Source organism: Pseudophryne corroboree, chromosome 11 (assembly GCF_028390025.1).
Source record: "Pseudophryne corroboree isolate aPseCor3 chromosome 11, aPseCor3.hap2, whole genome shotgun sequence".
NCBI classification, from domain to species: Eukaryota; Metazoa; Chordata; class Amphibia; order Anura; family Myobatrachidae; genus Pseudophryne; species Pseudophryne corroboree.
In genome coordinates this window covers 301,849,055-301,877,010 of record NC_086454.1, presented here as the reverse complement: position 1 = coordinate 301,877,010, position 27,956 = coordinate 301,849,055, and the positions used below count along the sequence as shown (strand labels likewise).

Here is a 27,956-nt window from a genome sequence, read left to right as displayed (position 1 = left end):
TGCCGTTATGTGTAAAAAAGGGGGACGCTGTCTGCCGTAATGTGTAAAAAGAGGAATCTGTCCGCTGTAAGGTGTAAAAGGGTCTCTACCTGGTGTAGTGGTGCTACTGTGCGTCGTAATTTGAAGAATGGAGACTACTGTGCACCGTTTTATGAATTGGTATTATTTTGTGGTCACACCCCTTCCCCACGAAGCCACGCCACTATGTATTTTTGCGCGCGCCTACGGCGCGCACTGCCCCTGTTTTGCATGCAGGGGTGGGGCTCCGATGCCGTTTCTTGCACACAGTGCCAAAATGTCTAGTTACGGCACTGTTGCTAGGTATCCATTTCTCTGGCCCTGAGCAGGTCCCCCTCACCAGATCCTCTCCAGGGGTGAGGGGGTGGACTTGGATGGGATGGGGGTGGGCCCAAGCAATTTTGTCGCACATGGGCCCACCACTCGCTAGTTCTGCCACTGGCACTAGCAGCGGCGCTGCTGGCTACGGGAGAGGAGGGGGCCCACACACAGTCACCAATGGACGCCGGAAAGGTAAATAAGGAAAAAATGGGTGCAGGGTGTGCAGTGTGGGCCCCCCTGGACCCAGGGTCCCGTGTGCACTGCACACACTGCAACCATTATAGATACGCCAGTGCTTCCTCCCCATCTTCTGCTGAAGGCGATGAAGTCCTGCTGACAAGGAGTCAGAAGCGACATGGAGAAACCGGAGAATGGCAGGTAAGTACAAGTAAGCATAATTTCTCCCCCATTCCTCCTATCGCTCTGCCATCTCCCTCTATTCCTCTCTCTCTCACTCCCATCTCCCCCCTATTTCTCCTCTCTCCTTTTTCCCTGCTACATCTCCTCTTTCCCGTATAGTCTTTTCCTCCTCTCTCACTGCCATCTCCTCTATTCCTTCTCTCTTCCTTCTCCCCCTTTTACTTCTCTCTCTTCCTTCTCCCCCTTTTACTTCTCTCTCTTCCTTCTCCCCCTATTCCTCCTCTCTTCCTTCTCCCCCATTCCTCCTCTCTTCCTTCTCCCCCTATTCCTCTCTCGCTCTATCTGCCCTCTCCACCATTCCTCATCTCGCCCTTTGCGTTGTTTCCCCCTATTCCTCACTCTCTGTCTGCCGTTTCCTCACTCTCTGTCTGCCGTTTCCCCCTATTCCTCCTCTTTCTTCCTTCTCCCCTATTCCTTCTCTCTCTGACTGCCCTCTCCCTCATTCCTCCTGTCTCCCTTTGCGTTGTCTCCCCCTATTCCTCTCTCTATCTGCTGTCTCTCTCTATTCATCCTCTTTCTCCTGTCTCCCCCTGTTCCTCACATCTCCATACTTCTCCTCTCTCTTCCATCTCCCCATATTCCTCCTCTTTCTTATCCATAAATTTATAAAAATTGATAATATATTAGCCTCTTGCTCATCACAAGTTTGATGAGCAGACAGGCTGCGGTCATTGGCGGGGGCGGTGGTAGTAGCGGGCATTGGCTCGGGGGCTGTAGGAGTCATCTGCGGTACTCGAAGGACATTATGGCTGCAGTGCCTCACCAGGCACTGACCTCACCGCACGCCACTGGTCGCAGGCCTCAGTGCAATGCACCGGCGGTAGTTCTGCCACTGCTCCTAACTGCCATGTCACAGGCTGTGTTTGAAAAATGATATTTAGGAGCTGGTTGATTGGGACTTTACCTCTGTCCACTTCATCTCTCTCCAGGGCTTAGTAAATAGACCTCAATGTTTCTATGACACCATATTCATATTGATATGGTTGTTGAGCCGGGCCCAGAGGTATTTACACGTTTGTGTTTGTGCCTACTGCCTATCAATGTATAATAGTAGCAGTGGGCCCGGCTCCTTCTCTGCCGTGGCCACCTCTATACTGGTCATTACAGCGGGCAGTGCTGCGCTGGGCGGAGGAGAGCCGTGCATAATACAGATGATCAGTAGTGGTTGCACTGGCTGGTACACAAAGAAAGCCAGCACGGCTCACATGCTGCCCAGTGATACATCCAGGAGCTGGACGGAGGAGAGCTGCACAGCATACAGTTGATCCCAAGCTTTGTGATACACCTCAGCACCTGCTACTACAAGGAGGATCTTGAAACCCTACATCTTGACACTGGCAATGTGAGATAGGGAAAGCATCATAAGTTACTGAGAGGAATGGTGTGTGTGTGTTGGGGGCGTAGATCATGTGTGGCATAAGGGCACTTCTAAAGTGTGGCAAACTGTGTAGCATTATTTATATAAAGGGCACTACTACTGTGTGGCATTATGTGTATAACGTACATTCCGTGCAGTTCAAAATTAATATGGGACACTACCGTGTGGCGTAACATGTATAGGGGGTACTTCTGTGTGGGCCACTGCTGTGTTCTGTAATGTGCATAAGCCGGTGTACTACTGTGTGGGTTACGTGAGTAAGGGACACTACTGTGTGGCGTAATGTACATAAAGGACACTATTGTGTGGTATAACATAATAACGGGTACTATTGTGCGGTGTTAATATAAATGTAGGGTACTATTGTGTGGATACGCCTCTTTCCTGTAAAAGCACGCCCCTTTTTGGTAGCAAGCATTTTTTGTTACCCCAGATATGTGCTCGGCATCCCCAGGGGGTCTCAGCCCATTGCCCCTATGGGGGGGTCAATTTATACATATACATTGCCATGTGGGGGGCACTGTAGCGTATGTGACCTGTGGGCACCGGGCAGTAGTTTGCTGCTGGGAGTATTTACACATTATACTTATTAATAACATTCCCAGTGTATCATGTCTTACAGACAGGGCCCCCCACAAATTAGCTGCCACATCCGGCCCTGTCCGGGGGCCACAGTCCGATACCCCGCTATGTGCTCAGCAGCAGCAGACCTCGGTGCCGCAGCCGGTGCACGGTGGCAGCAGCAGTGATGTGTCCGTCCCACCCTCTCTCCTCCCCCGGCCGCCTCCTCTCTCTCCTCCGGCCTCTCTCCAGGTCCTCCCATGACCCGTCCTCGGAGTCCGGCGTCTCCTCCAAACCCGGGGCCGCTCATCCACATGGACTTTGACGGGCGAGTGTGGCCCTTGGCAGGCGGCTTCGGGCGTTACACCCGGCTGGTGGCCGCCGCCGCCTGGCTGCCCAATGTCTTCGTGGCTCTGGGGTTCTTCTCGGACAAACTGTACACCGCCATCCCGGAGCATCAGTGCCCCGAGGGCCCCACACTGACCGGGGGCCCATGTGGGGACAACAGCACGGTGGACAACAGCAGCTGCTCCGGGAGCGCGGGGTATCAATCTCGGGGCTGGCTGGAGAATACCATCGTCACCCAGGTAAGACGGGCAGGAGCTGGCGGAGAAAGGGCAACGTCAGATGCAGCTGGCCGACAAGGGGCAATGCCAGGGGCAGCTGGCCGACAAGGGGCCATGCCAGGGGCAGCTGGCTGAGAAGGGGCAATGCGAGGGGCAGCTGGCAGATATGGGGCAATGCCAGGGGCAGCTGGCTGAGAAGGGGCAATGCCAGGGGCAGCTGGCAGAGATGGGGCAATGCCAGGGGCAGCTGGCTGAGAAGGGGTAATGTCAGGGGCAGCTGGCTGAGAAGGGGTAATGTCAGGGGTAGCTGGCTGAGAAGGGGCAAAGCCAGGGGCAGCTGGCTGAGAAAGGGCAATGCCAGGGCATCTGACTGAGAGGGCAATGCCAGGGCATCTGACTGAGACAGGGCAATGTCAGGGGCAGCTGGCTGAGAAGGGGCAAAGCCAGGGCAGCTGGCTGAGAAAGGGTAATGCCAGGGCATCTGACTGACAGGGCAATGCCAGGGCATCTGACTGAGACAGGGCAATGCCAGGGGCAGCTGACTGAGAAGGGGCATTGCCAAGGGCAGCTGACATAAAGGGCAATACCAGGGGCAGCTGGCAGAAAATGGGCAATGCCAGGGTCAACTGACTGAGAAAGAGCAATGCCAGGGGAAGCTGGCTGAGTCGGGACAATTGCTGGGAAAGCTGGTGAAGAGGCAAAGCTAGCTGAGTAGGGGCAATGCCAGGGGAAGCTGGGGAAGGAGCAAAGCTGGCAGAGAAGGGATAATGTCAGGTGCAGCTGGAGGGGAAGGGGAAATGCAAAGGACAGATAACCGAGAAGGGTCAATGCCAAGGACAGCTGGCGTACAATGAGCAATGCCAGGAACTGCTGGCAGACCGGGCAATACCATGGGCAGCTGGAGTAGAAGGGGTAATACCAAGTACAGCTGGGGAAAATCTGTCTTACAAAGAGTAATGCTAGGGGCAGCTGGCAGAGAAGGGGCAATGCCAGGGACCGCTGGCGGAAATTGGGTAATGTAAGGGGCAGCTGGCAGAGAAGGGTCAATGACAGGAACAGCTGGCTGATAAGGGGCAATGCCAGGGTCAGCAGAAGGAGAAAAAGCAATGCCAGGGGGGTATCTGGGATTAGAATACCCTTCTGGTTTTTATTATTACCCGCAAAGTATCTTCCGTTTCATGCCAGTTGCCCTGGTTCCAGGCTCTATTTAATGCTAGAATCTTGTTATCACAGTCTCTGCCCCCTCACTACTGCTCTGTATTATTATCCTTTATTTATATGGCGCCACAAGGGTACCGCAGCGCCCAATTACAGAGTACATAAACAAATAATCAAACAGGAAAACAGCAACTTACAGTTGATGACAGTATAGGACAAGTACAGGGTAAATAAACATAGTTACATCAGCAGATGACACTGGAATAAGTATCAGGTGGCAGAAGCAGTGGTGCAAGTGTGTGGGTACGGCGTACCCGTAAGAATTTAGCCGTGGGTACGCCGTACCCACACCGACGGGCCGCCGCTCCTCTTCCCTCCCTCCCTCTGCTGCTCCCCGCCGCACCGCCGCTGATGTGAGGGAAGGAGAGCGCAGCCTGCGCCTCTCCTTCCCCTCAGTCTCCGGCGGCTGTCTCAGTTTAATTCAGCGCCGATCCGTGAGCCAATCAGAGCTCGCGGGTGCGAGCTCTGATTGGCTCACGGATCGGCGCTGATTTAAACTGAGACACCCGCCGGAGACTGAGGGGAAGGAGAGGGTGCAGGCTGCGCTCTCCTTCCCTCACACAGACAGGACGGCGACAGCAGCGGTGAGCAGGGGAGGGGGGGGCATGTATACCTGACACTGGGGGATATCTGGCACTGGGGGGGGCATGTTATACCTGGCACTGGGGATATCTGGCACTGGGGGCATAACTGGCACTGGGGGGGGGGCATGTTATACCTGGCACTGGGGGATATCTGGCACTGGGGGATATCTGGCACTGGGAGCATATCTGGCACTGGGGGGGGCATGTATACCTGGCACTGGGAGCATATCTGGCACTGGGGGGGCATGTATACCTGGCACTGGGAGCATATCTGGCACTGGGGGACTTGTGTACCTGGCACTGGGGGATATCTGGCACTGGGGGGGGCATGTATACCTGGCACTGGGAGCATATCTGGCACTGGGGGGGACTTGTGTACCTGGCACTGGGGGATATGTGGCACTGGGGGCATATGTGGCACTGGAAGGACATGTGTATCTGGCACTGGGGGCATATCTGGCACTGGGGGGACATGTGTATCTGGCACTGGGGGCATATCTGGCACTGCGGAGACGTGTATCTGGCACTGGGGCATATCTGACACTGAGAGCATATCTGGCAATGGGGGCATACTTGTGTATCGGGCACTGGGGGCATTTCTGTATCTGGCACTGGGGGCATATCTGGCACTGGGGGCATACTTGTGTATCTGGCACTGTGGGGGCATTTCTGTATCTGGCACTGGGGGGCAATGTATATTTGACACAGTGGGGGCATTTGTGTATCTGGCACTGTGGGGCAATGTGTATCTGACACTGTGAGGCAATGTATATCTGGCACTCTGGGGGCATTTGTGTATCTGGCACAGTGAGGCAATGTGTATCTGGCACTGTGGGGCAATGTGTATCTGGCACTGTGGGGCAATGTGTATCTGGCACTATTGGGGTCATACGTGTATCTGCCCCTCCCCCCATATGTGTATCACGCCCCCATTTTCATTGGCCACGCCCCATGTGGCATTTGGTCACACCCATTTTCTCTATCGTCCTAGTGGATGCTGGGGTTCCTGAAAGGACCATGGGGAATAGCGGCTCCGCAGGAGACAGGGCACAAAAAGTAAAGCTTTAGGATCAGGTGGTGTGCACTGGCTCCTCCCCCTATGACCCTCCTCCAAGCCTCAGTTAGATTTTTGTGCCCGGCCGAGAAGGGTGCAATCTAGGTGGCTCTCCTAAAGAGTTGCTTAGAAAAGTTTAGCTTAGGTTTTTTATTTTACAGTGAGTCCTGCTGGCAACAGGATCACTGCAACGAGGGACTTAGGGGAGAAGAAGTGAACTCACCTGCGTGCAGGATGGATTGGCTTCTTTGGCTACTGGACATTAGCTCCAGAGGGACGATCACAGGTACAGCCTGGATGGTCACCGGAGCCTCGCCGCCGGCCCCCTTGCAGATGCTGAAACGAGAAGAAGGTCCAGAATCGGCGGCAGAAGACTCCTCAGTCTTCTTAAGGTAGCGCACAGCACTGCAGCTGTGCGCCATTTCCTCTCAGCACACTTCACACGGCAGTCACTGAGGGTGCAGGGCGCTGGGAGGGGGGCGCCCTGGGAGGCAAATGTAAACCTATTTTTGGCAAAAAAAAATACCTCACATATAGCCTCCGGGGGCTATATGGAGATATTTAACCCCTGCCATAATCCGTTAAAGAGCGGGAGACGAGGCCGCCGAAAAAGGGGCGGGGCCTATCTCCTCAGCACACAGCGCCATTTTCCCTCACAGAAAGGCTGGAGGGAAGGCTCCCAGGCTCTCCCCTGCACTGCACTACAGAAACAGGGTTAAAACAGAGAGGGGGGGCACTAATTTGGCGTAAGAAATATATAAAAAAGATGCTATAAGGGAAAACACTTATATAAGGTTGTCCCTATATAATTATAGCGTTTTTGGTGTGTGCTGGCAAACTCTCCCTCTGTCTCTCCAAAGGGCTAGTAGGTCCTGTCCTCTATCAGAGCATTCCCTGTGTGTGTGCTGTGTGTCGGTACGTGTGTGTCGACATGTATGAGGACGATGTTGGTGAGGAGGCGGAGCAATTGCCTGTAATGGTGATGTCACTCTCTAGGGAGTCGACACCGGAATGGATGGCTTATTTAGGGAATTACGTGATAATGTCAACACGCTGCAAGGTCGGTTGACGACATGAGACGACCGACAAACAATTAGTACCGGTCCAGACGTCTCAAAAACTCCGTCAGGGGTTTTAAAACGCCCGTTTACTTTAGTCGGTCGACACAGACACAGACACGGACACTGAATCCAGTGTCGACGGTGAATAAACAAACGTATTCCTTATTAGGGCCACACGTTAAGGGCAATGAAGGAGGTGTTACATATTTCTGATACTACAAGTACCACAAAAGAGGGTATTATGTGGGATGTGAAAAAAAACTACCGTAGTTTTTCCTGAATCAGATAAATTAAATGAAGTGTGTGATGATGCGTGGGTTCCCCCCGATAGAAAATTATTGGCGGTATACCCTTTCCCGCCAGATGTTAGGGCGCGTTGGGAAACACCCCTTAGGGTGGATAAGGCGCTCACACGCTTATCAAAACAAGTGGCGGTACCGTCTATAGATAGGGCCGTCCTCAAGGAGCCAGCTGACAGGAGGCTGGAAAATATCATAAAAAGTATATACACACATACTGGTGTTATACTGCGACCAGCGATCGCCTCAGCCTGGATGTGCAGAGCTGGAGTGGCTTGGTCGGATTCCCTGACTAAAAATATTGATACCCTTGACAGGGACAGTATTTTATTGACTATAGAGCATTTAAAGGATGCATTTCTATATATGCGAGATGCACAGAGGATATTTGCACTCTGGCATCAAGAGTAAGTGCGATGTCCATATCTGCCAGAAGATGTTTATGGACACGACAGTGGTCAGGTGATGCAGATTCCAAACGGCACAAAGGTGTATTGCCGTATAAAGGAAGAGGAGTTATTTGGGGTCGGTCCATCGGACCTGGTGGCCAAGGCAACTGCTGGAAAATCCACCGTTTTTACCCTAAGTCACATCTCTGCAGAAAAAGACACCGTCTTTTCAGCCTCAGTCCTTTCGTCCCTATAAGAGTCATATCTGCCCAGGGATAGAGGAAAGGGAAGAAGACTGCAGCAGGCAGCCCATTCCCAGGAACAGAAGCGTTCCACCGCTTCTGACAAGCTCTCAGCATGACGCTGAGACCGTACAGGACCCCTGGATCCTACAAGTAGTATCCCAGGGGTACAGATTGGAATGTCGAGACGTTTCCCCTTCGCAGGCTCCTGAAGTCTGCTTTACCAAGGTCTCCCTCCGACAAGGAGGCAGTATGGGAAACAATTCACAAGCTGTATTCCCAGCAGGTGATAATTAAATTACCCCTCCTACAACAAGAAAAGGGGTATTATTCCACACTATATTGTGGTACTGAAGCCAGAAGGCTAGGTGAGACCTATTCTAAATCTAAAAAAATTTGAACACTTACAAAGGTTCAAATCAAGATGGAGTCACTCAGAGCAGTGATAACGAACCAGGAAGAAGGGGACTATATGGTGTCCCGAGACATCAGGGATGCTTACCTCCATGTCCCAAAATTGCCCTTATTACTAAGGGTACCTCAGGTTCGTGGTACAGAACTGTCACTATCAGTTTCAGACGCTGCCGTTTGGATTGTCCACGGCACCCCGGGTCTTTACCAAGGTAATGGCCGAAATGATGATTCTTCTTCGAAGAAAAGGCGTCTTAATTATCCCTTACTTGGACGATCTCCTGATAAGGGCAAAGTCCAGGGAACAGTTGGAGGTCGGAGTAGCACTATCTCGGATACTGCTACAACAGCACGGGTGGATTCTAAATATTCCAAAATCGCAGCTGATCCCGACGACAAGTCTCCTGTGCTTAGGGATGATTCTGGACACAGTCCAGAAAAAGGTGTTTCTCTCGGAAGAGAAAGCCAGGGAGTTATCCGAGCTAGTCAGGAACCTCCTAAAATCAGTGCATCATTGCACAAGGGCCATGGTAAAAATGGTGACTTCCTACGAAGCAATTCCATTCGGCAGATTTCACGCAAGAACTTTTCAGTGGGATCTGCTGGACAAATGGTCCGGATCGCATCTTCAGATGCATCAGCGGATAACCCTATATCCAAGGACAAGGGTGTCTCTCCTGTGGTGGTTACAGAGTGCTCATCTTCTAGAGGGCCGCAGATACGGCATTCAGGATTGGATGCTGGTGACCACAGAGGCCAGCCCGAGAGGCTGGGGAGCAGTCACACAAAGAAAAAAAATTCCAGGGAGTGTGATCAAGTCTGGAGACTTTTCTCCACATAAATATACTGGAGCTAAGGCTAAATTTATAATGCTCTAAGCTTAGCAAGACCTCTGCTTCAAGGTCAGCCGGTATTGATCCAGTGGGAAAAACATCACGGCAGTCGCCCACGTAAATAGACAGGGCGGCACAAGAAGCAGGAGGGCAATGGCAAAAACTGCAAGGACTTTTCGCTGGGCGGAAAATCATGTGATAGCACTGTCAGCAGTGTTTCATTCCGGGAATGGAAACTGGGAAGCAGACTTCCTCAGCAGGCACGACCTCCACCCGGCAGAGTGGAAACTTCATCGGGAAGTTTTCCACATGATTGTAAACCGTTGGGAAATACCAAAGGTGGACATGATGGCGTCCCGTCTGAACAAAAAACGGGACAGGTATTGCGCCAGGTTAAGAGACCCTCAGGCAATAGCTGTGGACGTTCTGGTAACACCGTGGGTGTACCAGTCGTTGTATGTGTTCCATCCTCTGCTTATCATACCTAAGGTACTGAGAATTATAAGACGTAGAGGAGTAAGAACTATACTCATGGCTCCGGATTGGCCAAGAAGGACTTGGTACCCGGAACTTCAAGAGATGCTCACAGAGGACTTATGGCCTCTGCCGCTAAGAAGGGACTTGTTTCAGCAAGTACCATGTCTGTTCCAAGACTTACCGCAGCTGCGTTTGACGGCATGGCGGTGGAACGCCGGATCCTAAGGGAAAAAGGCATTCCGGAAGAGGTCATTCCTACCCTGGTCAAAGCCAGAAAGGAGGTGACCGCACAACATTATCACCACATGTGGAAAAAATATGTTGCGTGGTGCGAGACCAGAAAGGCCCCACGAAGAAATTTCAACTCGGTCGATTCCTACATTTCCTGCAAACAGGAGTGTCTATGGGCCTCAAATTGGGGTCCATTAAGGTTCAAATTTCGGCCCTGTCGATTTTCTTCCAGAAAGAATTGGCTTCAGTTCCTGAAGTCCAGAAGTTTGTCAAGGGAGTATTGCATATACAACCCCTTTTGTGCCTCCAGTGGCACTGTGGGATCTCAACGTAGTTCTGGGATTCCTCAAATCACATTGGTTTAAAACCAGTCAAATCTGTGGTTTTGAAGCATCTCACATGAAAAGTGACCATGCTCTTGGCCCTGGCCTGGACCAGGCGAGTGTCAAATTGGTGGTTTTTTTCTAAAAAAAGCCCATATCTGTTTGTCCATTTGGACAGGGCAGAGCTGCGGACTCGTCCCCAGTTCTCTCCCTAAGGTGGTGTCAGTGTTTCACCTGAACCAGCTTATTGTGGTGCCTTGCACCTACTAGGGACTTGGAGGACTCCAAGTTGCTAGATGTTGTCAGGGCCCTGAAAATATAGGTTCCAGGACGGCTGGAGTCAGGAAAACTGACTTGCTGTTATCCTGTATGCACCCAACAATCTGGGTGCTCTTGCTTCTAAGCAGACTATTGCTAGTTGAATGTGTAATACAATTCAGCTTGCACATTCTGTGGCAGGCCTGCCACAGCCAAAATATGTAAATGCCCATTCCACAAGGAAGGTGGGCTCATCTTGGGCGGCTGCCCGAGGGGTCTCGGCTTTACAACTTTGCCGAGCGGCTATTTAGTCAGGGGCAAATACGTTTGTAAAATCCTACAAATTTGATACCCTGGCTAAGGAGGACCTGGAGTTCTCTCATTCGGTGCTGCAGAGTCATCCGCACTCTCCCGCCCGTTTGGGAGCTTTGGTATAATCCCCATGGTCCTTTCAGGAACCCCAGCATCCACTAGGACGATAGAGAAAATAAGAATTTACTTACCGATAATTCTATTTCTCGGAGTCCGTAGTGGATGCTGGGCGCCCATCCCAAGTGCGGATTATCTGCAATACTTGTACATAGTTACAAAAATCGGGTTTTCTCTGACATCCTAGTGGATGCTGGGGACTCCGTCAGGACCATGGGGATATAGCGGCTCCGCAGGAGACAGGGCACAATAATAAAAGCTTTAGGATCAGGTGGTGTGCACTGGCTCCTCCCCCTATGACCCTCCTCCAAGCCTCAGTTAGATTTTTGTGCCCGACGAGAAGGGTGCAATCTAGGTGGCTCTCCTGAGCTGCTTAGAATAAAAGTTTAAGTTAGGTTTTTTATTTTCAGTGAGTCCTGCTGGCAACAGGCTCACTGCTACGAGGGACTTAGGGGAGAGAAGAAAACTCACCTGCGTGCAGGATGGATTTGCTTCTTAGGCTACTGGACACCATTAGCTCCAGAGGGAGTCGGAACACAGGTCTCACCCTGGGGTTCGTCCCGGAGCCGTGCCGCCGACCCCCCTTACAGATGCCGAAGTTGAGGAGGTCCAGAGGTCCAGAAACAGGCGGCAGAAGACTTTCAGTCTTCATAAGGTAGCGCACAGCACTGCAGCTGTGCGCCATTGTTGTCAGCACACTTCACCAACAGTCACCAACTGTCACTGAGGGTGCAGGGCGCTGGGAGGGGCGCCCTGGGCAGCAATGTATAATACCTTTTTATGGCTAAAATACATCACATATAGCCCTTGAGGCTATATGGATGTATTTAACCCCTGCCAGATCTCACAAACTCCGGGAGAAGAGCCCGCCGAAAAGGGGGCGGGGCCTATTCTCCTCAGCACACGGCGCCATTTTCCTGCTCAGCTCTGCTGTGAGGAAGGCTCCCAGGCTCTCCCCTGCACTGCACTACAGAAACAGGGTTAAAACAGAGAGGGGGGGCACTTATTTGGCGATATGATTACATATATAAAAATGCTATAAGGGAAAACACTTGTATAAGGGGTTGTCCCTGTATAATTATAGCGTTTTTGGTGTGTGCTGGCAAACTCTCCCTCTGTCTCCCCAAAGGGCTAGTGGGGTCCTGTCCTCTGTCAGAGCATTCCCTGTGTGTGTGCTGTGTGTCGGTACGTGTGTGTCGACATGTAGGAGGACGATGTTGGTGAGGAGGCGGAGCAAATTGCCTGTATTGGTGATGTCACTCTCTAGGGAGTCGACACTGGAATGGATGGCTTATTTAGGAATTACGTGATAATGTCAACACGCTGCAAGGTCGGTTGACGACATGAGACGGCCGGCAAACAAATTAGTACCTGTCCAGGCGTCTCAGACACCGTCAGGGGCTTGTAAAAACGCCCATTTACCTCAGTCGGTCGACACAGACACAGACACGGACACTGACTCCAGTGTCGACGGTGAAGAAACAAACGTATTTTCCTTTAGGGCCACACGTTTCATGTTAAGGGCAATGAAGGAGGTGTTACATATTTCTGATACTACAAGTACCACAAATAAGGGTATTATGTAGGGTGTGAATAAACTACTTGTAGTTTTTCCTGAATCAGATAAATTAAATGAAGTGTGTGATGATACGTGGGTTTCCTCCGATAGAAAATTATTGGCGGTATACCCTTTCCCGCCAGAAGTTAGGGCGAGTTGGGAAACACACCTTAGGGTGAATAAGGCGCTCACACGCTTATAAAAACAAGTGGCGTTACCGTCTCCAGATAAGGCAGCCCTCAAGGAGCCAGCTGATAGGAAGCTGAAAAATATCCTAAAAGTATAAACACATATACTGGTGTTATACTACGACCAGCAATCGCCTCAGCCTGGATGTGCAGCGCTGAGGGGGCTTGGTCGGATTTCCTGACTGAAAATATTGATACCCTTGACAGGGACAAGATTTTATTGACTATAGAGCATTTTAAGGATGCATTTCTATATATGCGAGATGCGCAGAGGGATATTTGCACTCTGGCATCAAGAGTAAGTGCGATGTCCATTTCTGCCAGAAGAGGATTATGGACGCGACAGTGGTCAGGGGATGCGGATTCCAAACGGCATATGGAAGTATTGCCGTATAAAGGGGCGGTCCATCGGACCTGGTGGCCATGGCAACAGCTGAAAAATCCACCTTTTGTTACCCCAAGTCACATCTCAGCAGAAAAGGACACAGTCTTTTCAGTCTCAGTCCTTTCGTCCCCATAAGGGCAGGCGGGCAAAAGGGCCAGTCATATCTGCCCAGGGGTAGAGGAAAGGGAAGAATACTGCAGCAGGCAGCCCATTCCCAGGAACAGAAGCCCTCCACAGCTTCTGACAAGTCCGCAGCATGACGCTGGGGCCGTACAAGCGGACTCAGGTGCGGTAGGGGGTCATCTCAAGAGTTTCAGCACGCAGTGGGCTCACTCACAAGTGGACTCCTGGATCCTACACGTAGTATCCCAGGTGTACATTGGAAATTCGAGACGTCTCCCCCTCACAAGTTCCTGAAGTCTGCTTTACCAACGTCTCCCTCCGACAGGGAGGCAGTATTGGGAACAATTCACAGGCTGTATTCCCAGCAGGTGATAATCAAAGTACCCCTTCTACAACAAGGGAAGGGGTATTATTCCACACTATATTGTGGTACTGAAGCCAGACGGCTAGGTGAGATCTGAAATATTTGAACACTTACATACAAGCGTTCAAATCAAGATGGAGTCACTCAGAGCAGTGATAGCGAACCAGGAAGAAGGGGACGATATGGTGTCACTGGATATCAGGGACGCTTACCTACATGTCCAAATTTGCCCTTCTCACCAAGGGTACCTCAGGTTCGTGGTACAGAACTGTCACTATCAGTTCAGACGCTGCCGTTTGGATTGTCCACGGCACCCCGGGTCTTTACCAAGGTAATGGCCGAAATGATGATTCTTCTTAAAAGAAATATGGACGCTTTCCTGATAAGGGCAAGGTCCAGAGAACAGTTGGAGGTCGGAGTAGCACTATCTTAAGTAGTTCTACGACAGCACGAGTGGATTCTAAATATTCCAAAATCGCAGTTTTTTCCGACGACACGTCTACTGTTCCTAGGGATGATTCTGGACACAGTCCAGAAAAGGATGTTTTCTCCCGGAGAAGAAAGCCAGGGAGTTATCCGAGCTAGTCAGGAACCTCCTAAAACCAGGAAAAGTATCAGTGCATCATTGCACAAGGATCCTGGGAAAAATGGTGGTTTCTTACAAAGCGATCCCATTCGGTAGATTTCACGCAAGAACCTTTACGTGGGATCTGCTGGAAAAATGGTCCGGATCGCATCTTCAGATGCATCAGCGGATAACCCTGTCTCCAAGGACAAGGGTGTTTCTTCTGCGGTGGCTGCAGAGTGCTCATCTATGAAAGGGCCGCAGATTCGGCATTCAGAACTGGGTCCTGGTGACCACGGATGCCAGCCTGAGTGGCTGGGGAGCAGTCACACAAGGAAAAAATTTCCAGAGAGTGTGATCGAGTCTGGAGACTTCTCTCCACATAAATATACTGGAGCTAAGGGCAATTTACAATGCTCTAAGCTTAGCAAGACCTCTGCTTCAAGGTCAGCCGGTATTGATCCAGTGGGACAACATCACGGCAGTCGCCCACGTAAACAGACAGGGCGGCACAAGAAGCAGGAGGGAAATGGCAGAAACTGCAAGGATTCTTCGCTGGGCGAAAAATCATGTGATAACACTCTCAGCAGTGTTCATTCCGGGAGTGGAAAACTGGGAAGCAGACTTCCTCAGCAGGCATGACCTCCACCCGGGAGAGTGGGGACTTCATCGGGAAGTCTTCCACATGATTGTAAACCGTTGTGAAAAACCAAAGGTGGACATGATGGCGTCCCGCCTGAACAAAAAACTAGATATTGCGCCAGGTCAAGGGACCCTCAGGCAATAGTGGTGGACGCTCTGGTAACACTGTGGATGTACCAGTCAGAGTATGTGTTCCCTCCTATGCCTCTCATACAAAAAGTACTGAGAATCATAAGAGGGAGATGAGTAAGAATGATACTCGTGGTTCCGGATTGGCCAAGAAGGACTTGGTACCCGAAACTTCAAGAGATGTTCACGGAAGACCCGTGGCCTCTACCTTTAAGAAAGGACCTGCTCCAGCAGGGGCCTTGTCTGTTCCAAGACTTACCGCGGCCGCGTTTGACGGCATGGCGGTTGAACGCCGGATCCTGAAAGGGCATTCCAGATGAAGTCATCCCTACCCTGGTCGAAGACAGGAAGGATGTAACCGCAAAACATTTTCACCGCATTTGGCGAAGATATGTTGCGTGGTGTGAGGCCAAGAAGGCCCCTACAGAGGAATTCCAACTGGGTCGTTTCCTACATTTCCTGAAAACAGGACTGTCTATGGGCCTAAAATTAGGGTCCATTAAGGTTCAAATTTCGGCCCTGTCGAATTTCTTCCAGAAAGAACTGGCTTTAGTGCCTGACGTTCAGATGTTTGTAAAAGGGGTACTGCATATACAGCCTCCTTTTGTGCCCCAGTGGCACCTTGGGATCTCAATGTTGTTTTGAGTTTCCTAAAGTCACATTGGTTTGAACCACTCACCACTGTGGACTTAAAATATCTCACATGGAAGGTGACGATGCTATTAGCCCTGGCTTCAGCCAGGCGTGTGTCAGAATTGGCGGCTTTATCATATATAAAGCCCTTACTTAATTTTTCATTCTGACAGGGCAGAATTGAGGACTCGTCCTCAATTTCTCCTTAAGGTGTTTTCTGTTTTTCACATGAACCAACCTATTGTGGTACCTGCGGGTACTAGGGACTTGGAGGACTCCAAGTTACTTGACGTTGTCAGGGCCCTGAAAAATATGTTTCCAGGAAGGCTGGAGTCAGAAAATCTGACTCGCTGTTTAGCCTGTATGCACCCAACAAGATGGGTGCTCCTGCTTCTAAGCAGACGATTGCTCGCTGGATTTGTAATACAATTCAGTTTACACATTCTGTGGCAGGCCTGCCACAGCCAAAATCGGTAAAAGCCCATTCCAAAAGGAAGGGGGCTTATCTTGGGCGACTGCCCGAGGGGTCTCGGCTTTACAACTTTGCCGAGCAGTTACTTGGTCAGGGGAAAACACGTTTGCTAAATTCTACAAATTTGATACCCTGGCTGAGGAGGACATGGAGTTCTCTCATTCGGTGCTGCAGGGTCATCCGCACTCTCCCGCCCGTTTGGGAGCTTTGGTATAATCCCCATGGTCCTGACGGAGTCCCCAGCATCCACTAGGACGTCAGAGAAAATAAGATTTTACTTACCGATAAATCTATTTCTCGTAGTCCGTAGTGGATGCTGGGCGCCCATCCCAAGTGCGGATTGTCTGCAATACTTGTACATAGTTATTGTTACAAAAATCGGGTTATTCTTGTTGTGAGCCATCTTTTCAGAGGTTCCTTCGTTGTTATCATACTGTTAACTGGGTTCAGATCACAGGTTGTACGGTGTGATTGGTGTGGCTGGTATGAGTCTTACCCGGGATTCAATATCCTTCCTTATTATGCACGCTCGTCCGGGCACAGTATCCTAACTGAGGCTTGGAGGAGGGTCATAGGGGGAGGAGCCAGTGCACACCACCTGATCCTAAAGCTTTTATTATTGTGCCCTGTCTCCTGCGGAGCCGCTATATCCCCATGGTCCTGACGGAGTCCCCAGCATCCACTACGGACTACGAGAAATAGATTTATCGGTAAGTAAAATTTTATTATTATTGTTGTGAGCCATCTTTTCAGAGGCTCCGCTGTTATCATACTGTTAACTGGGTTCAGATCACAGGTTGTACAGTGTGATTGGTGTGGCTGGTAGGAGTCTTACCCGGGATTCAAAATCCTTCCTTATTGTGTACGCTCGTCCGGGCACAGTATCCTAACTGAGGCTTGGAGGAGGGTCATAGGGGGAGGAGCCAGTGCACACCACCTGATCCTAAAGCTTTACTTTTTGTGCCCTGTCTCCTGCGGAGCCGCTATTCCCCATGGTCCTTTCAGGAACCCCAGCATCCACTACGGACTCCGAGAAATAGAATTATCGGTAAGTAAATTCTTATTTTTTTTGCACACGCGCCTTCGGCGCGCGCACCCAGTACCCGTAAGACATTTTTTCTACTTGCACCACTGGGCATAAGACTGCTGGATGTGGTGCAGTTGAAGATTATTAAAGTAAGAAAGGATAAGCACATGAGGGAAGAGGGCCCTGCTCGTGAGAGCTTACATTCTAAAGTAGTGCTGTTAGTATTAATCCTTGGGCTCATTATGTACAAGAGAATAATAATAATAATTTTATTTATATCGCGCTCTTTCTCCAACAGGACTCAAGGCACTTTACAGACATCAAAAACATTGCCCATTATACAGAGGATTTAAGTAATACAGTAATAGTTCAGCAACACAGACGGAAAAGAAAACCTTAAGCACACAAAGCATAATGCAGGATTGGTGTAGGCATTTTGGGTAATAACTTACAAGAGTTGGGTATTCCACCCTCACAAGGTACCAGGTGCGGCAGCCATCTTGGGCGCACAGCGTAGGATTACCCAGCGTGGAATAGTCCACCCCTAGAAGAGATGACATAAAATAGGGTTCCAACAAAACAACCAGGTCCATGAATTTTTCATCCCATCCACAAGAATGTTCTAGATGGGGTGGGGCATGGATTTGTACACCAGATGTTTCTCCATGTAGATTGTAGTCTGATTTCTGGCGCATTACACTGATCTATTCTGCGTTGCATGGGATTGGCCTAGACATGGGTTCATACTTACTTAGATTGTTATAGTGAGTAACTTGCAGATGTGGCCAAATACATCTATCCTCCCTGCACATTAAACAGCCCTCCGGCGTGACTCGGTTGCGCCGAGTGTCTTTTCATGTAACTTTTTCTATTAAAATGTGTCTTATTTGCAAAACAATGTGAACAGGACACACAAGCAGCTTTTTCTGATTAAAATGATATGCGGCCTATTTTCTGTGTGCGACTAGAAAACACGGCAGTGTACATTGTGTATGCAGATAAAGCCGCAGTCACACACAGAGTATAGGCATGCCGCATACATAACACACCCTCTCGCAGGATATCCCTGACTCCCCCCTTAGTGTCTAACCCTAAAGCTGGGAACACACTAGACAATATGTCGCCCGATCCCACAGATTGCTGACTACAGTTTATTGTCTAGTGCAGCTGTCGCCAACCCGTCAATCGGCTCAGCACCGCTTTTTAAGTAGCTCGTGGCGGTGGGGGCATTAATATGGTGCCGGCCGTCAGCCAATCAAAGCTTGCGCGCCGGCTCCTAGTTGGCTGGCGGTCTGCACCATATTTCAAATGACCGCGCACTGACTGCACCCACCGCGCCTGGTCCTTCTCCTCCGCTGAGCCGCCGTTCCGCAGAACTTGCAGCTCCACCAGGTCCAGCGAGAGCAGGCTGAGGCGAAGGCCGCTGAACAGGGCGGAGGCGGTGAGCAGCAGCAGCGTCCGCAGCCAGGCCGGCGTCCCCTCCCGCACCTTTAACGCGAAGTGCCGCCCGCCATGGTGCTCCCACTGCTGCCTGTCATAGGCCCACAGGGAGAAGCGCTTCCCCCGCTCCCCCTTCCGCAGCTGCCGGGCAGGAGACATCAGCTGAATTGTGTGCTGTGCTGTTAAGGTTAGGCAGCTCAAAAAGGGGATAAATAGATTAATTGGTAATATTGGCCCTCATTCCGAGTTGATCGCTCGCAAGGCGATTTTAGCAGAGTTACACACGCTAAGCCGCCGCCTACTGGGAGTGAATCTTATCTTCTTAAAATTGCGACCGATGTATTCGCAATATTGCGATTACTAACTACTTAGCAGTTTCTGAGTAGCTTCAGACTTACTCTGCCTGTGCGATCAGTTCAGTGCTTGTCGTTCCTGTTTTGACGTCACAAACACACCCAGCGTTCTCCCAGACACTCCCCCGTTTCCCCGGCCACTCCTGCGTTTTTTACGGAAACGGTAGCGTTTTTTCCCGCACGCCCATAAAACGGCCTGTTTCCGCCCAGTAACACCCATTTCCTGTCAATCACATTACGATCGCCGGAGCGATGAAAAAGCCGTGAGTAAAAATACTATCTCCATTGTAAAATTACTTGGCGCAGTCGCAGTGCGAATATTGCGCATGCGTACTAAGCGGAATTTCACTGCGATGCGATGAAAAATACCAAGCGATCAACTCGGAATGAGGGCCATTGAGCGCTGATGTGTTTGTGGTGGGTGTGGGATACAAGGAAATCGAGATGCAGGTAGTGAAAGATTTATGGGCCCTACACACTGGGCGATAATACTGAAAGATATGAACAATCTCGTTCTTTAATGAACAAGATACCGTTCATATCTTTCAGTGTGGAGGCACCAGCGAGGAACGATGCGTGGCCCCACGCTCGTTCATCCGCCCGTCGCTTGTGCATGCAGGCCAGTATGGACGATCTTGTCCATATTTGCCTGCACTGCTGTGGAGCCGGGTGACGGGGGAGTGGGCCACCCGTCAGCCATATCCGCCATCAGGCAGCTAGACGGCGGACGCAAAGTGTGTAGGGCCCATAAGAGTGGAGACAAGTTAAACCAAAATAAAATAAAACAAATGAAACAAATTTAAATCAATTAATAAGTAAAATAAGCAGTTACAATGTTCCAAGCTCTTTTGTGCCTTGGATGGGATGCTGGAACGTTTTGTTCTGTGCCACAGCTTTTCAGTTAAATTCAGTCTATGTTAGCCGGTCTGGGCTGAAGTGAATTCTTTCCCTACCGTGCCCTTATGGTTGGCGCATAGAGGGACCGTGGACCACATACAGCTGTACATGAAACACATAGAGCCGGCGCTAAGCAATACAGCGGTAGCAGCCAGGACGAAGGCACGTCTTTACTTCTTCCCTCCGCAAAACCCTGCAAGCGGCAATGTACGAGCCGCCAACGATAAGGGCACGGTAGGGAAAGTATTCACTTCAGCCCAGACGGACTAACATAGACTGAATTTTACTGAAAAGCTGTGGCACAATACAAAACGTTCCCGCACCCCAAACAAGGCACAAAAGAGCTTGGAACATTGTAACTGCTCATTTTACTTATTTATTGATTTAAACATTTTTTACATTTTATTTTGGTTTAACTCGTCTCCCCTCTTAATCTTTCACTACCTGCATCTCTATTTCCTTGTATCCCACACCCTCCACAAACACATCAGCGCTCAATGGTGGTCATTCCGAGTTGTTCGCTCTGTAATTTTCTTCGCATCGCAGCGATTTTCCGCTAATTGCGCATGCGCAATGTTCGCACTGCGCCAAGTAAATTTGCTATGCAGTTAGGTATTTTACTCACGGCATTACGAGGTTTTTTCTTCATTCTGCTGATCATAGTGTGATTGACAGGAAGTGGGTGTTTCTGGGCGGAAACTGGCCGTTTTATGGGTGTGTGCGAAAAAAACGCTACCGTTTCTGGGAAAAACGCGGGAGTGGCTGGAGAAACGGAGGAGTGTCTGGCCGAACGCTGGGTGTGTTTGTGACGTCAAACCAGGAACCACAAGCACTGAACTGATCGCACTGGAAGAGTAAGTCTTGAGCTACTCAGAAACTGCACAGAGAAGTCTTTTCGCAATATTGCGAATCTTTCGTTCGCAATTTTACTATGCTAAGATTCACTCCCAGTAGGCGGCGGCTTAGCGTGTGTAAAGCTGCTAAAAGCAGCTTGCGAGCGAACAACTCGGAATGAGGGCCCATATTACCAGGAGACGTCAGTGCCGGTACTACTTCAGATGGAGCATGAGACTGAGCACGCGCTGTGCTAGTGCCAGGCTCTCCTCTCTTCATCATCTTCCATCAGACACAGCGGCGGCTGCGGATGGCAATATTTGTGAGCACTACTGTTATATCTGTCACTAATGGGGGAATTACATGTATATGGCACTGCTGGGGGGCATTATTTGTGTATCTGGCACTGCTGGGGGCATTATTTGTATATCTGGCACTGCTGGGGGGCATTATTTGTATATCTGGCACTGCTTGGGGCATTATTTGTGTATCTGGCACTGCTTGGGGCATTATTTGTGTATCTGGCACTGCTGGGGGCATTATTTGTGTATCTGGCACTGCTGGGGGCATTATTTGTATATCTGGCACTGCTTGGGGCATTATTTGTGTATCTGGCACTGCTTGGGGCATTATTTGTGTATCTGGCACTGCTTGGGGCATTATTTGTGTATCTGGCACTGCTTGGGGCATTATTTGTGTATCTGGCACTGCTTGGGGCATTATTTGTGTATCTGGCACTGCTGGGGGCATTATTTGTATATCTGGCACTGCTTGGGCATTATTTGTGTATCTGGCACTGCTGGGGGGCATTATTTGTGTATCTGGCACTGCTGAGGGGCATTATTTGTGTATCTGGCACTGCTGGGGGGCATTATTTGTGTATCTGGCACTGCTGGGGGCATTATTTGTGTATCTGACACTGTTGGGGGTAATTATTTGTGTATCTGACACTGTTGGGGGTAATTATTTGTGTATCTGACACTGTTGGGGGTCATTATTTGTGTATCTGGCACTGATGGGGGGCATTATTTGTGTATCTGGCACTGTTGGGGGTCATTATTTGTGTATCTGGCACTGCTGGGGGGCATTATTTGTGTATCTGGCACTGTTGGGGGTCATTATTTGTGTAAGGTCATTATTTGTGTATCTGGCACTGCTGGGGGCATTATTTGTGTATCTGGCACTGCTGGGGGGCATTATTTGTGTATCTGGTACTGTTAAGGGTCATTATTTGTGTATCTGGCACTGTTGGGGGTCATTATTTATGTATCTGGCACTGCTGGGGGGCATTATTTGTGTGTCTGGCACTGCTGGGGGGCATTATTTGTGTATCTGGGACTGTTAAGGGTCATTATTTGTGTATCTGGCGCTGTTGGGGGGGCATTATTTGTGTATCTGGGACTGTTAAGGGTCATTATTTGTGTATCTGACACTGTTGGGGGGCATTATTTGTGTATCTGGCGCTGTTGGGGGTCATTATTTGTGTATCTGGCACTGTTGGGGGGCATTATTTGTGTATCTGGCACTACTGGGGGCATTATTTGTGTATCTGGCACTGCTGGGGGGCATTATTTGTGTATCTGGCACTGCTGGGGGGCATTATTTGTGTATCTGGCACTGTTGGGGGTCATTATTTGTGTATCTGGCACTGCGGAGTGGCATTATTTGTGTATCTGGCACAGTTGGGGGTCATTATTTGTGTATCTGGCACTGCGGAGTGGCATTATTTGTGTATCTGGCACTGTTGGGGGTCATTATTTGTGTATCTGGCACTGCGGAGTGGCATTTTCTCTAACGTCCTAAGTGGATGCTGGGAACTCCGTAAGGACCATGGGGAATAGCGGCTCCGCAGGAGACTGGGCACAACTAAAGAAAGCTTTAGGACTACCTGGTGTGCACTGGCTCCTCCCTCTATGACCCTCCTCCAGACCTCAGTTAGAATTTTGTGCCCGGCCGAGCTGGATGCACACTAGGGGCTCTCCTGAGCTCTTAGAAAGAAAGTAATATTTAGGTTTTTTATTTTCAGTGAGATCTGCTGGCAACAGACTCACTGCTACGAGGGACCTAGGGGAGAGAAGCGAACCTACCTGCTTGCAGCTAGCTTGGGCTTCTAGGCTACTGGACCCCATTAGCTCCAGAGGGATCGAACACAGGCCCAGCCTCGGTCGTCCGGTCCCGGAGCCGCGCCGCCGTCCCCCTAGCAGAGCCAGAAGCAAGAAGACGTTCCTGGAAATCGGCGGCAGAAGACTTCGGTCTTCATTAAGGTAGCGCACAGCACTGCAGCTGTGCGCCATTGCTCCCCAGGCACACCACATACTCCGGTCACTGATGGGTGCAGGGCGCTGGGGGGGGCGCCCTGGGCTGCAATATAAGTACCTTACTTGGCAAATTAACACATAATATAGCCTTTAAGACTATATATGTGTAAAATCCCCTGGCATAACTGTATAAAAAAAGCGGGAGAAGCCCGCCGGAAAAGGGGCGGGGCTATCTCCCGCAGCACACTGGCGCCATTTTCCCTCACAGCTCCGCTGGAAGGATCGCTCCCCAGGCTCTCCCCTGCAGTTCCAGACTACATAGGGTAAAAAAGAGAGAAGGGGCACTAAATTTAGGCGCAATCTGTGAAATATAAGCAGCTATAAGGGGTAAAATCACTGTGTAGTGTGTATCCCTGTTTTATATAGCACTCTGGTGTGTGCTGGCATACTCTCTCTCTGTCTCCCCAAAGGGCTTTGTGGGGTCCTGTCCTCAGTCAGAGCATTCCCTGTGTGTGTGCGGTGTGTCGGTACGGCTGTGTTGACATGTTTGATGAGGAGGCTTATGTGGAGGCGGAGCAGGTGCCGATAAATGTGATGTCACCCCCTGCGGGGTCGACACCTGAGTGGATGGATATGTGGAAGGAATTACGCGACAGTGTCAACTCCTTACATAAAAGGTTTGACGACATATCAGATGTGGGACAGCCGGCTTCTCAGCCCGTGCCTGCCCAGACGTCTCAAAAGCCATCAGGGGCTCTAAAACGCCCGCTACCTCAGATGGCAGACACATGTCGACACAGATACTGACTCCAGTGTCGACGATGATGAGACTAGTGTACATTCCAATAGAGCCACACGTTACATGATTACGGCAATGAAAAATGTGTTGCACATTTCTGATATTACCCCAGGTACCACAAAAAAGGGTATTATGTTTGGGGAGAAAAAACTACCAGTGGTTTTTCCCCCTTCTGATGAATTAAATGAAGTGTGTGAAGAAGCGTGGGCTTCCCCTGATAAGAAACTAGTAATTTCTAAAAAGTTATTAATGGCGTACCCTTTCCCGCCAGAGGATAGGTCACGTTGGGAGACATCCCCTAGGGTAGATAAAGCGCTCACACGCCTGTCAAAGAAGGTGGCACTACCGTCTCCGGACACGGCCGCCAAAAGGAGCCTGCTGATAGGAAGCAGGAGGCTATCCTGAAGTCTGTTTATACACACTCAGGTATTATACTGAGACCAGCTATTGCTTCAGCATGGATGTGCAGTGCTGCAGCTGCGTGGTCAGATTCCCTGTCAGAAAATATTGATACCTTAGACAGGGACACTATATTGCTAACCATAGAGCATATTAAAGACGCAGTCTTATACATGAGAGATGCACAGAGGGATATTTGCCGGCTGGCATCTAAAATAAGTGCAATGTCCATTTCTGCCAGGAGGGGTTTATGGACTCGGCAGTGGACAGGGGATGCAGATTCTAAAAGGCACATGGAAGTTTTGCCTTACAAGGGTGAGGAGTTGTTTGGGGATGGTCTCTCGGACCTCGTTTCCACAGCGACAGCTGGGAAGTCAGCATTTTTACCCCATGTTCCCTCACAGCCAAAGAAAGCACCGTATTATCAGGTACAGTCCTTTCGGCCCCAGAAAGGCAAGCGGGTTAAAGGCGCGTCCTTTCTGCCCAGAGGCAGAGGTAGAGGAAAAAAACTGCAGCATACAGCCAGTTCCCAGGAACAAAAGCCCTCCCCCGCTTCCTCTAAGTCCACCGCATGACGCTGGGGCTCCACAGGCGGAGCCAGGTACGGTGGGGGCCCGTCTCAAGAACTTCAGCGACCAGTGGGCTCGCTCACGGGTGGATCCCTGGATTCTACAAGTAGTATCTCAGGGGTACAAGCTGGAATTCGAGACGTCTCCCCCTCGCCGTTTCCTCAAATCTGCCTTGCCATCAGCTCCCCCGGACAGGGAGGCAGTGCTGGAGGCAATTCACAAGCTGTATTCGCAGCAGGTGATAGTCAAGGTACCCCTCCTTCAACAAGGAAGGGGTTACTATTCCACAATGTTTGTGGTACCGAAACCGGACGGTTCGGTGAGACCCATTTTAAATTTGAAATCCTTGAACACCTATATAAAAAGGTTCAAGTTCAAGAAGGAATCGCTCAGGGCGGTTATTTCAAGCCTGGAGGAAGGGGATTACATGGTATCACTGGACATCAAGGATGCTTACCTACATGTCCCCATTTACCTTCCTCACCAGGAGTACCTCAGATTTGTGGTACAGGACTGTCATTACCAATTCCAGACGTTGCCGTTTGGTCTGTCCACGGCACCGAGGGTATTTACCAAGGTAATGGCCGAAATGATGATACTCCTTCGAAAAAAGGGAGTTTTAATTATCCCATACTTGGACGATCTCCTTATAAAGGCGAGGTCCAGGGAGCAGTTGTTGGTCGGGGTAGCACTATCTCGGGAGGTGCTACAACAGCACGGTTGGATTCTGAATATTCCAAAGTCACAGCTGGTTCCTACGACACGTCTACTGTTTCTGGGGATGGTTCTGGACACAGACCAGAAAAGGGTGTTTCTCCCGGAGGAGAAAGCCAAGGAATTGTCGTCTCTAGTCAGAGATCTCCTGAAACCAAAACAGGTCTCGGTGCATCACTGCACGCGAGTCCTGGGAAAAATGGTAGCTTCCTACGAAGCAATTCCATTCAGCAGGTTCCATGCAAGAATCTTTCAGTGGGATCTGTTGGACAAGTGGTCCGGATCCCATCTTCAGATGCATCGGCTGATAACCCTGTCTCCAAGGACCAGGGTGTCTCTGCTGTGGTGGCTGCAGAGTGCTCATCTTCTAGAGGGCCGCAGATTCGGCATACAGGACTGGGTCCTGGTGACCACGGATGCCAGCCTTCGAGGCTGGGGGGCAGTCACACAGGGAAGAAACTTCCAAGGGCTATGGTCAAGCCAGGAGATTTCCCTACACATAAATATTCTGGAACTAAGGGCCATCTACAATGCCCTAAGTCAGGCAAGACCCCTGCTTCAAAACCAGCCGGTACTGATCCAGTCAGACAACATCACGGCGGTCGCCCATGTAAACCGACAGGGCGGCATGAGAAGCAGGACGGCGATGGCAGAAGCCACAAGGATTCTCCGATGGGCGGAAAATCACGTGTTAGCACTGTCAGCAGTGTTCATTCCGGGAGTGGACAACTGGGAAGCAGACTTCCTCAGCAGGCACGACCTCCACCCGGGAGAGTGGGGACTTCATCCAGAAGTCTTTCAGCTGATTGTAAATCGCTGGGAACGGCCACAGGTGGACATGATGGCGTCCCGCCTCAACAAAAAGCTAGAAAGATATTGCGCCAGGTCGAGAGACCCTCAGGCAATAGCTGTGGACGCTCTAGTGACACCGTGGGTGTACCATGGGTGTACCAGTCGGTTTGTGTGTTTCCTCCTCTTCCTCTCATACCCAAGGTACTGAGGATAATAAGACGAAGAGGAGTAAGAACTATACTCATTGTTCCGGATTGGCCAAGAAGAGCTTGGTACCCAGAACTTCAAGAGGTGATCTCAGAGGACCCATGGCCTCTGCCGCTCAGACAGGACCTGCTGCAGCAGGGGCCCTGTCTGTTCCAAGACTTACCGCGGCTGCGTTTGACGGCATGGCGGTTGAATGCCGGATCCTGAAGGAAAATAAGAATTTACTTACCGATAATTCTATTTCTCGTAGTCCGTAGTGGATGCTGGGGACTCCGTAAGGACCATGGGGGGAATAGCGGCTCCGCAGGAGACTGGGCACAAGTAAAAGCTTTTAGGTCACCTGGTGTGCACTGGCTCCTCCCCCTATGACCCTCCTCCAAGCCTCAGTTAGGATACTGTGCCCGGACGAGCGTACACAATAAGGAAGGATTTTGAATCCCGGGTAAGACTCATACCAGCCACACCAATCACACCATATAACTTGTGATCTAAACCCAGTTAACAGCATGATAACAGAGGAGCCTCTAGAAAAGATGGCTCACTACAGCAATAACCCGATTTTTTGGTAACAATAACTATGTACCAGTATTGCAGACAATCCGCACTTGGGATGGGCGCCCGCATCCACTACGAGAAATAGAATTATCGGTAAGTAAATTCTTATTTTCTCTGACGTCCTAGTGGATGCTGGGGACTCCGTAAGGACCATGGGGATTATACCAAAGCTCCCAAACGGGCGGGAGAGTGCGGATGACTCTGCAGCACCAAATGAGAGAACTCCAGGTCCTCCTCAGCCAGGGTATCAAATTTGTAGAATTTTACAAACGTATTTGCTCCTGACCAAGTAGCTGCTCGGCAAAGTTGTAAAGCCAAGACCCCTCGGGCAGCCGCCCAAGATGAGCCCACCTTCCTTGTGGAATGGGCTTTTACAGATTTTGGCTGTGGCAGGCCTGCCACAGAATGTGCAAGCTGAATTGTACTACAAATCCAACGAGCAATAGTCTGCTTAGAAGCAGGAGCACCCAGGTTGTTGGGTGCATACAGAATAAACAACGAGTCAGATTTTCTGACTTCAGCCGTCCTGGAAACCTATATTTCCAGGGCCCTGACAACGTCTAGCAACTTGGAGTCCTCCAAGTCCCTAGTAGTCGCAGGCACCACAATAGGTTGATTCAGGTGAAACGCTGAAAACCACCTTAGGGAGAAACTGAGGACAAGTCCTCAATTCCGCCCTGTCCGAATGGAAAATCAGATGAGGGCTTTTACAGGATAAAGCCGCCAATTCTGACACGCACCTGGCCCAGGCCAGGGCCAACAGCATGACCACTTTCCATGTGAGATATTTTAACTCCACATATTTAAGTGGTTCAAACCAATGTGACTTTTGGAACCCAAAAACTACATTGAGATCCTAAGGTGCCACTGGAGGCACAAAAGGAGGCTGTATATACAGTACCCCTTTTACAAACGTCTGAACTTCAGGGACTGAAGCTAGTTCTTTTTGGAAGAAAATTGACAGGGCCGAAATTTGAACA

At 50.3% G+C, this 27,956-nt stretch overlaps 1 protein-coding gene across 1 annotated transcript in view; it reads left to right on the top strand.

The window, feature by feature from the left end:
• The first annotated feature begins 2,733 nt into the window (after positions 1-2,733).
• SLC22A31 (solute carrier family 22 member 31) overlaps positions 2,734-27,956 on the top strand; it is a 52,778-nt gene continuing 27,555 nt past the window's right edge. The window contains exon 1 of the mRNA XM_063945535.1: positions 2,734-3,285. Coding sequence (XP_063801605.1) covers positions 2,959-3,285 — 327 coding nt within the window. The 5' untranslated portion in view covers positions 2,734-2,958. The remainder of the gene's footprint in view (positions 3,286-27,956) is intronic.